This window comes from Bactrocera neohumeralis, unplaced genomic scaffold (genome assembly GCF_024586455.1).
Source record: "Bactrocera neohumeralis isolate Rockhampton unplaced genomic scaffold, APGP_CSIRO_Bneo_wtdbg2-racon-allhic-juicebox.fasta_v2 cluster10, whole genome shotgun sequence".
Taxonomy (NCBI): domain Eukaryota; kingdom Metazoa; phylum Arthropoda; class Insecta; order Diptera; family Tephritidae; genus Bactrocera; species Bactrocera neohumeralis.
In genome coordinates this window covers 28,043,426-28,056,500 of record NW_026089623.1, presented here as the reverse complement: position 1 = coordinate 28,056,500, position 13,075 = coordinate 28,043,426, and the positions used below count along the sequence as shown (strand labels likewise).

At 38.7% G+C, this 13,075-nt stretch overlaps 1 protein-coding gene across 1 annotated transcript; it reads right to left on the bottom strand.

The window, feature by feature from the left end:
• Positions 1-5,581: 5,581 nt before the first annotated feature.
• On the bottom strand, positions 5,582-6,796 carry LOC126765601 (uncharacterized). Its single transcript, XM_050483211.1, has one exon. The coding sequence runs from the start codon at positions 6,794-6,796 to the stop codon at positions 5,582-5,584; it is 1,215 nt and encodes a 404-aa protein (XP_050339168.1).
• Positions 6,797-13,075: the final 6,279 nt, after the last annotated feature.

The following is a 13,075-nucleotide window of genomic DNA, read 5'->3' as shown; positions in this document are numbered from 1 at the left end:
CCGCTGTGATAAGTTGTGCAGTGGAAACGATCTATGAAGAATTGGAACCCGGTGTTTCAGTAGAGGAGGAGATTGTATCTCTGGGGAAATCCATGGGTGTAGAGATGGAAGAGAGAGACGTGAACGAGCTCATCGAGGAGCACACCCAGGAACTGATGACTGACGAGATACAAGAGTTACAGTCACAGCAGCATACTGACGTTATACAAGAAATTGGTTTTGAGGAGTCAGAGGAAGAGGTTATTTCTACAAGTGAGATAAAGGAATGTGGGAGAGAGTTTCACAGTTCGTGGAAAAAAAACTCCCAGAAAAAGTTGCAACAGATCGTGCATCCGACCTTTTTAATGACACTTGCCTAACTCATTTCTGGAACATTATGAGAGGGAGGAAGAAACAAACCTCCTTGGACATGTTTTTTTCTAAACGGCCTACAGGTGAAAGCGAGAAAAATGTAGCGAAAAAGGCAAAGACCAGTGAGGATATCTAATTTATTTCTTTACATTCTCTTTTTTGTTTTTGTGTAATAAATATTTGATATTTATAAATATGTTTTTATTATTCAAAACCAGGCACGATTCCGATTACTTTGGCGGCGGGGTAAAAAAAACGAATTTCCATATAAATGGGGTATGTGCGGATAGGGTAGCTTCTCCAGAGGAGGAATATCCAAAAATAATGTAAAAATAACTAATATTTATTGAAATATTCACGTTTAAAAATTCAAAAATATGCACTAAGAAAACATGTTAATTCTCTATGTTTCTCTAAATTTTTTCACATTTTCCTCTTGTTATATTTAAATATACACTTTAAAGATTGAAATAAGTTCACATTTCACTTTTATTTTGTAATATTTTAACTATATTTATTAATTTAAAAATCACTTAGAACACTCATCGTTGCAAAGGCTAGATTGTTTACAATTATGAGGAAAACGAGCGTTGCCACATCTCAAACACCAAATTTGTAGGATTCTTAACGATTTTTCTTTGTTTGTTCTTTTGCGTGATTCTTTTTTCTATATTAATTATAATAAAAAATACTTTCCAACAGTTTTCAAGTTATAATATTGAGTTGTGTAAACTTGTTCCATATACACATGTATATATACATATGTATACATATATACTATACATATGTATGTATATGTATAATATGCGATTTATGTTTAATAAAAATAAAGAAGTAAAAATCTATAATAATATTGTAAAATTTATATCATATCGGGGTGACTGAAATACTTTCGCGTAGTACTCCTTTTGCGTTGGCGGCCTTCGGCCGCGCTTTAAAAAAATAACCCTGGTCGAGCGAATACCCGGGGTGACTGAAGTACTTTTGCGTAATACTCCTTTCTGCGTTGGCGGCCTTCGGCCGCGCTTTAAAAAAATATCCCTGGTCGAGCGAATACCCGGGGTGACTGAAGTACTTTCGCGTAGTACTCCTTTCTGCGTTGGCGGCCTTCGGCCGCGCTTTAAAAAAATAACCCTGGTCGAGCAAATACCCGGGGTGACTGAAATACTTTCGCGTAGTACTCCTTTCTGCGTTGGCGGCCTTCGGCCGCGCTTTAAAAAAATAACCCTGGTCGAGCGAATACCCGGGGTCACTGAAGTACTTTCGCATAGTACTCCTTTCTGCGTTAAAATAAAAAAAATATATTGAGTTTCGTTATAAAGTGGTTATATTTTTAGGTTATCTTGCACTAATATTATTGTAAAATTTATATCATATCGGGGTGACTGAAATACTTTTCGCGTACTCCTTTTGCGTAATACTCCTTTCTGCGTTGGCGGCCTTCGGCCGCGCTTTAAAAAAATAACCCTGGTCGAGCAAATACCCGGGGTGACTGAAATACTTTCGCGTAATACTCCTTTCTGCGTTGGCGGCCTTCGGCCGCGCTTTAAAAATAACCCTGATCGAACAAATACCCGGGGTGACTGAAATACTTTCGCGTAGTACTCCTTTCTGCGTTGGCGGCCTTCGGCCGCGCTTTAAAAAAATAACCCTGGTCGAGCAAATACCCGGGGTGACTGAAATACTTTCGCGTAGTACTCCTTTCTGCGTTGGCGGCCTTCGGCCGCGCTTTAAAAAAATAACCCTGGTCGAGCGAATACCCGGGGTCACTGAGGTACTTTCGCATAGTACTCCTTTCTGCGTTAAAATAAAAAAAATATATTGAGTTTCGTTATAAAGTGGTTATATTTTTTGGTTATCTTGCACTAATATTCAAACAAAGTTTAAGTTTTCATTATAAAATGGTTAAATATTATCATATAATATTATTATATAATATAGTATATAATATTACATATTTGTTTATTAAATTAAATAAAGAACATATCCATATGAATGGATAGAGGAATTTTTGGGAAAAAAGGCATTTCAGCGAATTTCCTTATTATCACATGGCAGCGCTCCATTTCGTCGTAATTTTAGCACACACATGATGTTCACTACGAGTGTAAAATGTAATTTTTAAAATAAAGATTTCTTCGGTAAAAAAAACTGTTAAAAGTGTAAAATGTGGATTTATTAAAAAGTTTATAGTTTAAATTAATTAATTTGAAGTGAAAAATGTGAGTAAAGTGTGTTTAATGCGGTAAAATAGCTTGTTGAAATGCTCGAATTTTGGGAATTTTTGAACTTTAAGGTCGAATATCTCGTAAACTAAGCGTTTGCGGTACCTATAACCCTATATATTTTTAATCAGGAGGACTTCCTCTTTCCAACGGTACCTTCAAATCGCGGCGCCAAAGAAATCGGAATTGTGCCCAAAACCACGTAACAAAAATAACTGGGGTTACATTTTGGAGGTTGGAACGGATTAATGGTAGTTGAATTGTTTTGTATGGGGAAATTTGCTTCGAGATACGAGTAATTCAAGATACGAGCAAGGTTGCGGAACGAATTAAACTCGTATGTCGAGGTACCACTGTATTCCTAAAGAAAGTATACTTTATATAGATATACATACATATGTATGTATATATAACTGCGCACCAGAAGAAATAATATCAAATAATGCTAAACATGTGACTTTTAGGTAATAAAAAAATTAAAACTTATAATAGAATTTTTTTAGGAAAAAAAAATTCAGATACTAGTTTTCAAACCGCCTCCGAAAAGCAACTGCAATAGAAAACTCCTTTTTTTAAACTTTGGCTGTCACGTTGATGTGAGCTTTTCAAAAATTGTCACCGAATCTAATGGCGGAGAATACGATTTACATAAGTTATAGTATTCGTTTATATTTCACAATATTGGTAAATCTCATAAAAGAAAAAATAGATTCTTTCAATATAAAATAGGAATTCGTAAAAATTTAAAATACACAAAGAAATATTTTACCTACCTAATATTAGAACGCCTCTACCTGAAAAAAAAAATGGAAAATGAGACAACACACCTACCAAATTTACCTACTTTCCGGGTCGATCACTTGCATTATAAGTGCTAGTCAAGAACAATAGAATAATAACCTACTGGCAAGGTTGTACAGTAGCTCATGCAGTAATTTATCTGGGCTCTCGACTGTTTGCTGCTGGACAAGCTTATGTAACACTTCGTCGTTGTAAATCTTTGGACGGTATTCGAATTGAAGAACTAGACTGTTCAAAGTTGATAGGTAAACCCCCATGTAACAGTAAAGCTTTAGAAGCAATGATTCGATTAAGAAGTAATAATTCGTAAAGTCGTCAATAGAACTTGGTAGCAAATAAAATAACAATTAGTCAATGAAAGGTTACGAGTAGATATTAAATGCTGCCTAATTATCGATTTACTTAACCGATACTACATGTCATAGTTCATATTTTAACAAATTTGGGGTTTCTCACATCAAAGAAAAAATTCCTGCATTATTATGAGAAAAGGAGGGGGTTGACATATTTTTCATATATCAAGCATTCCACGCTATTTTCACAGTAATGCAGGAATTTTTCCTTCATTATTATTGTTAGTTTATACAAAGAATTATTTTTCACTTTTAGGTTCTTCAGGATCTTCGTAAAGTGGTGTAATAGGACGAGAATTGAGACAGGCTTCTATTTTTACTGCCAGCGTCTGCAGCTGACTATACCACATGACCTGCGCACCTACGCAGCGTGTCAAATGGTGCTGAGCAGATTTCACTGCCGCCTCCCAGAGGCCTCCTTGATGCGGAGCACTGGGTGTTATGAAATGCCAATGCGTGCCCGAATTTGTTAACGATCGCTTATTATTCTCACCCTGCCATGCTGCAAGGTCTTCCTTCAAGAGTTGATTGGCACCAGCAAACGCTGTCCCATTGTCACTATATAAATCCCGCCAGGGACCGCGTCGGCTGACGAAACGAGTGAAGGCATCTAGAAAGGCTTGTGACGATAGGTCATCAACCACCTCAATGTGTACAGCCTTGGTGACCATACAAACGAAAAATGCGAGATAAGTTTTGATAGACGTTCGAGAGCGTTTCGTTCCGATTCGTAGTGTTAAAGGCCCACAGTAATCGGCACCAGATGAAATGAACGGTCTAGCGGCTCTAATCCTCTGCCCGGGTAAAGAAGCCATTTGCTGCTTCAGGACTTCCCCTCTGTGACGCCAACACACTACACAGTTATGGATGAAACCTTTGACTGCTTGCCTGGAACTTAAAATCCAGAAGCGGCGACGAAGAGTATGTAGCATGAGCTGCGCTCCTCCGTCCAGTGTAGCTTCATGTGCCTGGTGTAGTAAAAGCTAGACCAAGGGCGTTGATTTTGGTAAAATAATAGGGAATCGTTGATCATGTCCTAGTTCGGCCTTATGAATGCGTCCTCCAACACGTAGGATTCGGTTCTTATCTATAAAGGGATTTAAAGGCATTATTCGACTGGAAAATGCAAAACCTGAACTAGACTTCAATTTCATCTGCAAATTGTTCCTCTTGCTCTAAACGGATTATAGTGTATAGTGCGTCGTCCAATTCCTGAGCACTAATAACCGGTTGGCGAAGATGCCGATGGTTTCTTAACCAACGTAGGATAATGGCCACCGTTCCCACCAATCGAGCAATATTAATGAGCCGTTCAGTTAAGAGGATAGCGTGCCCGTTTGGACGACGAGAATATAACGGATGTGACACGAGTGCAATCAATTTGTTCGTATTTCGATTTTCGGCGAGTAAGACATCTGACTCATCCTTGCTGAGAGAAACATCCCTACTGTCCAAATAGATCATCTCTGCCTCCTTAGATCCATGCCACCAAAGAGGATGTACCAATAGCTCACCAGGTGTGATTCCTCTACTGGCACAATCAGTTGGGTTATGAGCAGAACGAATGTGATGCCATCGTGTGGGGGATGTCAGCTTTTGTATTCTACGAACCCGATTTGATATGAATGGTTTTAGTATTGCTGAATCCATCCTCAGCCAACACAGTACGATAGCTGAGTCCGACCATAGATAGTAGGGAACGTCAGCTAGTCCCAACTAGTCCCAAAGCTACATACGCTTGTGAGCTAGCATCGCAAAACCCGTGAAATGATGTTTCAACGCGTGGAATCAAGCCCATCCACCGCTCGATTCGAATTTGATTAAGCTCTGGAAGCTGTGCCTGATACAGCGTCAGGTAAAGGTGTCGCAGAGTCGCTGAATGAATATTATCCCAGTTACGATAACAGGCGATAACAATCCAGTAGGATCCAAGAGTCGTGCCACCTCGTTGAGTACACGGCGCTTCGTGGGTATCTCTCCTCTTTGACGTAGATCGACGCGAAAGAATAACTGATCCGACAGTGCGTCCCATCTTAAGCTCAAAACGGAAGCCTCCCCAGGATGGAAGATATAGCTAGAAAGAGACGACTCATTAGGTAAACGCATCATCACCTGACTATCGTTCGAGTTCCATTTTCGTAGGCTGAACTTTCCCGCAGATAAAATGGCATCCACGTTCGTAGCCAGCTCCACTGCATCAGTAACGCTTTCACAACTTGTCAAGAAGTCGTCAACATAAAACGAAATTAATATCGCAGTTCGAGCACGAGCCGCTTGCTGTAGGTCAGAAACCACAGCGGAATTGTCATAAGCACATTGTTGCAGGGTTCGTACTGCATTGTAAGGACTGCATGCCATACCATGTGTGATAGTCTTTAGGCGGTACACTCGGATATCATTTCCAGGAGACTCCATATAATCCGTTGATAGTTGCGAGGGTGCAACCAGCACTTGCCTGAACATCTCTATATCCGCAGTAATCGCCAATCGATAGCGACGAAAATGTAAAAGTATACTACTCAACGAATCCTGAAGTGTTGGACCTACCAGTTGAACATCGTTCAGTGAGATTCCAGTGCTGGTAGGTGCCGAAGCGTTGAACACTACGCGGAACTTTGCTGTGACCGCATGATGAGGAATGTAGTAGCAATTTGTGTGATTGTAAGGTGGTTGTACTATCTCCATGTGATCAAGTGCTGCATACTCTCTCATAAATGAAGTGTAGTTTTCTCTAAGGACTGGATCCGCAACCGTACGACGCTCTAGTCTATGAAATTGCTGTAATGCCAGTGTGTACGAGTCACGCAGTTCCGTTGCCTTTCGCCGGAAGGGTAACTGTATCATATAACGGTCGTATGAGATACGGCTATGAGTGGTCTCGAAAATCTGCTCAAATTCGTTCTCTGGCAGATCATCAACCACCGTTATTTCCTCCATTAGCCAGAACTTTGACACCAGTTCCTCCAATTGGTGGTCCTCCCTGTCTAGCGAAGTGGTGAGTGTGAGCAATGATTCCTTTGCAGGAAAGGTTACTGCAGCTGGACCAAACCGCGCCAATAAGAACATCTATAACTCCAGGCGTACCAAACTGGTTGTCCGCCAAGTCTATGCCTCTCAAGTATGGCCATTGGTTCAAGTCAATCTTCACTGCTGGAGTCCGGAAAGTAATGGATGATAAAACCAAGGCGTCAATTCGCATTTTAAAATTAGATTAGATGTTGATCTCAGAGTGAACGTAACGCTGCCTTTCACTCGAGTATTGATGATCGCACCTACTCCTTCTACCATTAAGTCACATTTTCGTCTATATATGTAGCTGCAAACAGTTGGCTAGCCGATCCGTTATAAAGCTAACCTGTGATCCGGGATCACACAGAACTCGTGCCACTCGCTGCACCGATGCTTCTCCAAAGGCATATGCACGCGCTGTTGCTAAAAGAGTTATCGGCTTTGGATTGGCAGCGAGAGGCTTTAGTGGTGCGGCTAGTCATGCTGTTGCGAGGTACCTCACTGCATACGGCTGGTGTAGTTGTAGAAGCAAACGTTGCCGTGTTGTTCAACTTTTCTCGACATAGGATCGTGTTATGCTTGCGTCCACAATTTCGACAATTACAAGACGAACACTGACGATAGGAATGACTCGAACGTAAGCAGTTGTAACACAATTTCAATCTCTTAAGGGCTTCAAATCGTTGCTCGATGCTAAGAGCCAATATTGCAGGACACCTGGCAAGCCGATGCGCTAACCCGCAATGAGCACACAGGGTGGCATCCTTAGTAGCCAATTGCGCCCTCAGTGGTCGTTGATGACGGCAAACAATTAATGAGATCGATGGTTCAGGAGCTAGGCTATGAGCACGTCTTTCCAGAAATTTCAATAAATCTTCTAACTGTGGTATCTCTGTAGTGGAGCACCTCATACACCAGTCACGATTAGTTACCGCTGGAAGCTTAGCCACCACGATTGGTACAGCCAATGCGTCCAACTGATTTATAGGAATGTTCATAACACGCAATGCACGCAGCGACTCATGAACTGTATCCACAATAGTCAATAACGATTGTGATGACTCATGGGTAACTGTGTTGAGGTTAAGAAAACGGGATACGTGTATTTTCGCTAGCTGCGTTTTGTTGTCATAGCGGTCCTTGAGAGCCTTCCAAACCTCCTGATAGCCACCTGAATATATTCCACCAATTAAAGGAACAGTAGCCACATTTACCGCCTGCCGAAGCATTCCCAACTTAAACGCTTCTGGATATGTCGAATTATGTACCAATGTTTCAAAGGCATCTTTGAACGCTAACCATTTACACATGTCTCCATCAAACAACGGTATAGCTAACGGGTCTAATTTGAGATCAACCAAATGCCCATCCAGAGATGTCGTGGGGCAATTTTGCGTTCCGTCAGCGACATTAGACTCAACCCTTGACAATGCGATGAGACGATTAAGTCTGCTGCATGCCGCAGTATACAGCTCCTCTACTGATTCCAAAAGTGCATCATGTGGTCCCATCTCGGTAGACGTAGCTCCTCCAATCAAACGATTATGGTTCTCCATGAAGCGCTCAAAATGCGATTCAAGCGACTTAAGCTCTTGTTGGAGATGAAACACATCACGGCTTTCCATGGCCCCTTCCGAGACACGTGCATGTATGCGCTTTATTGCTTTCACCGCCGATGATCGCCAATGCCAAAAAGTTAAATAATTAATTTTATCAGCGGGTAGAGTTCTCAATGCTTTATTGAGATGAGTACCATCAGCACTGAGTTACAACCAGAGAAGAGGGTTGTACATACATGTCCTCCGGCATTTATAGGAGTACAAAAAAAATTAAAATACCGTAACTTCGAAATATGAATAAACAAAGATAATATCAAACAGAAATGTATGATAAAAGAGAGATGAGAAATAGAAAACTTAGATAAAACAGTATTGGCAGATCAGACTTAACATTATTAGAAAATAAACTTAAAACCATCATAAATACTCCTAAACAACTGTGAAACGCAAACGACTACTCAGTCTGCAACAATGCTTGGCTAAGATTTTATTTGTGCACAACTTAGGTATGGACTGTGAAACCGGGCATAAGGAACACTAGAATTTTCGATTCTAATTTCAGAAGGTTTATTGTATTGCAAACTTTCTTCCCTATTCTGAGAAAACCTCACAACTAATTTGTAAGGAAAATTTTTTGATGTTAGTCTTGCTCAAACCTCACAAGAAAAAAGCACAAAAAACACACCACTTGAGAGGAAAAGCACTTTGCTGTGAACTTGCTGTTTTACAAAAACAAACATGACATAATAAAGAAATGGACAACCAGAAAAGTGAGTTATATTGCAAATCTATTTAATTTGGTGCATGTATAATAATTTCATTTATTTTTAGGATTTCAAAATGTGAAAGAACAACCCAGGAGCAGCTGCAGCATTACAGCGTATTGTTTAAATATTAGTATCTTTTTATTCGCACATACATACGTATATAAAATACATATTTCCAACTAAAATATTGAATCATGTTATTGAAACAGAAAATATGTATGTATGTATACATACATATGTCTTTCTATTCATACTTAGAAGGAAATAAAATGTCCAAAGACCGTAAACATATGTATATATAATATGTAACTATATTTATTGCAATAGACAAAGACTTTTATTTGTAACAGATAACGCGTTTGAAATAAAAGTTCCTCCTTTCTATTTTAATAAAATAATTGCAAATTTCTTTAAAAGTGTTGAAATTAACAAAACAAATACTACCGATTTTTCATTGTGAGGTTTGCTTTCAGACATCACTAATTTCTGGAAATTGTAATTACTGAAAATCCTAATTTGTTAGCGTCGACTGTAACAGCAACAACACATTTCGTCGGCACTAAACCATAGTGCCATCACAATGTAGACTGTTCTTCGATCAACCCGAAGTTTGCTCCAATTATTGTTTACGTTATCATTTTTGAATATATAGAAACAAGTAATAGCAAGTAAGAACTCGTACATAGATATGTAGGTTTATAATAGATAAGCGAATTTTTGTAAATTTGTTCAATAAAGTTCTTGAGATCAATTTTGTAATCCGCAGGTCGATTGTATTCAGTGTGCAATGAACAGCATTTAGCCTTATCGTAAATTTCGCCTGAACGCCATTCCCCTTGTAAAAGTCACAAATTTGTGTTTTTCTTATAGTGAAATTAACATTGTAAAAATTAAAAATTACCTTTATTCGAAAATTTCCTCTGATCGGAAATGTATTTCTTTTTCACGCGAAATTTATTTATAAAATTGTTAGTTGGGAACAAATATCAATAACATTTTAGCAACCTTTATTCACTATTTAATTGGGTTTAAAAACTTTTTTGCATGAAGTAAGGTCCATTTATCAAAATACAGTTGACGTTTTTGGTCAGCAGTGATGTCGAAAATCCTGATAAAGTAAATACTTTTAAAAAGAAAATAACGAGAAAGTGGATGTATTTTGAATGAAGCTACATGAGCTTCCAATATCAAGGGGCCACCATCGATTTCAGAATGAAACCAGTAAGGAAGAGCTAAGCTGGGTGCAACCGAACATTTGATATTTTTGCAACTTGCAAGAATCAAAGCCAGGGGAATCCCGTAAGGTCCTGTCAACCAGAGGATCAGAATCCAAGCAATTTTATATACAGTTGAGATTCCCCAATTTTACCAAAATTACTGAGATATGTGATTTTACCTAAAAGTGGGCGGTGCCACGCCCAATGTCCACTTTTTACACCGGCTCTTCCATCTCGAGGTAAAATTTCATGTCTTTGGCGTATTTAGTTATTAATTTATGGCGCTTTTAGTAGTTTGTAACAGTACCTTTATATGGGGAGGGGCGGAGTTAAGACCCGATTTCATCTATTTTCACACTGTTGGTAATAGTTGTTAAAAGAATTGTCCTAACCGAAATTTGCTATTGTAGCTGTAGTGGTTTATAAAGTATGTACATTAAAATTTTCAGCCCATTTGTGGCCCTTGCTTATGCAATCCTCTGTGCCAAATTACAGTTTTATATCTTATTTTAGTTCTTAATTATGGCACTTTATAGGTTTTATTTTAATATACGCCCATAGCATGTGTACCAAGTTTTACCAGATATACATATTAATTTTTATTCAAGTTAGAGCTTGCAAGGACTGACGGACGGCCAGACCGACCGTCACCCGGACTTCAACTTTGCTTACCATCCTGATCATTTATATACTTACGTATATTGGGGTGTTTTTTTTTGAACTATTAATTTTTTTCAGTCTCATCATGAAATTTGCTTGGAAATTCCCTGAAAATTTTAGCCTGTAAAAATTCTCCATTGAAAATACACGACAATCTTTAAATTTCTATAGCTTTTATGCCATCGCTTTGACTTTAGACACATATTCCTCAGAATTGAACACTCTATAATAGTGCACATTGCGATAAAGTCGAAACTCACACCGGCGAGGTAGTACGTGGCTCTAAACCTGATTTGTCCACGAAATTCGAATATTTTTGTATATATCTCGTAAATGACAAGAGCTATAGAAAAAATGTACATGACAAACGTATATAAAATTTCATTTTCTGCAAAAAAGGTTCGAGGTCAAAATCGCTATCATTAATACTTTTCGAGATATTCGGCTTTTTAAGTAAGACTTTATATAGCATATAGCTGCTATACAAACTGAACGACTGGAATCTAGTGCTGGTATGGAAAACTTTTGCATTTGCCGTGGTATCTTCACGAAATTTCACATGGATTACTGCTTAAGGTAATAATATAATCTCCGAAAAAAATGTTCAGATCGGTTAAATATAGTATATAGCTTTCATACAAACTGTACACTTAAATGATTGGATCGGCAAGGATTATTTAATTTTCTATGTTTAGAGGGAGAGGAATCATTTTAATCACGTGTCAAACACTTCTTGATAGTAAATATTAATTTATTCATCATAATAATTATACTTTTTTCAAGATACAATAATATTAGTATAAATATGATGAATTAAATCTCAATCAGCTTCACCTTCATTCTCTGGTAGACTCTTCATGAACGAAATGATAGGTTTGTGGTAACGAAAATAGGTAATGAAGACTCTTGACTCCAAATTTTCAATGCAACGTGAGAAAACTGCATCGATCGTGGTACCATGGCGTGTAGTCGATTCAATTGGTGAATTGTTCATTTCCAATGACAATTTCTGTTGCAAGAACTGAATTAATGGCTTGGAATCCTCTGAAGCAAAATTAACATTAAAATCTCCACCTAGAATCATAGGTATTTTGTCCAGCTCTACTCCAACTTCTGCAGCCCCCACTGGAGTATACGGCAGCAAGTGAAGGTGAATAAACTCTATTATTTTCGCCATCTTCTGATTTGGTGAAATATAGAGTGCTAAGCATAATCCGCTGTCCGCTTTCTGTGCGACATTCAGCTGCACATATTTTTCCAACAGATGACAACCCAATTGAAAGCGATTCTAGTTGTTTCAAGTTCAGGTCCATATTGGGTGTCATGATGTTCGTTGCATGAGCAGTATTGCAAAGTATTGCGACACCCCCTGCTCTCACATTATGTCTTTTGAACTGTACGACACAATTAAAATTGGGAACATCAATTTCTTGATCGTTTTCCTTCCACGTCTCTGAAAGTATCAATATATTAGACCGTAGAATCACCGGATCATTCAAATCTCCGCTATGAGCTCCTAAGCTTTGGCAATTGAGGGTTGTTATTGATAAGCCTGGTCTGCTGATGAACTCTCGGAGAATGTCAGTCAAAGTTATCAATGGATTTGTTGATAATCTTCTAAATTCTGGTAGCTTGTCCATTGATTGAGCTTTTTTCCGTCCATGATAAAATTTGTTCTTTCCATCCTTCGCAACGCTGTACAATCCCTGTATACTTGTGACACGGGACAAGGCTACGTAAAGGAGTTGTTGTGAATGTGTCTTTTCGTATTCATAGACGATTTGATAAAACGTACCACCTTGAGACTTGTGGATAGTAATAGCACACGCTGATACCAATGGCAGATGATTTCTTTTGACGAAAATCGTTTTATTATTGTTCAAATATATCGTAGAAGTTCTTCGTGCAATGGGAACTGCCGTGTGGCTGATGTTGTTTGCTTGGATGAACGCAGCAGCTTTTCTCCGGATCTTCTGCCCCGTCTTTGGTGAATCTGGAAATTCCAGCCACACACGAGTTACTGCCCCTGCCTCATCAGTTTCGATATGAACTAGTTTACCAACTGCGCCGTTTGCTAAACCATCCGAGACATCCAGATTGGTTGTTATTATATACCATTTATCTAACACCAGT

Coding starts and splice junctions, on each gene's coding strand:
- LOC126765601 (XM_050483211.1), bottom strand. CDS start 6,796: ATGTTCTTATTGGCGCGGTTTGGTCCAGCTGCAGTAACCTTTCCTGCA.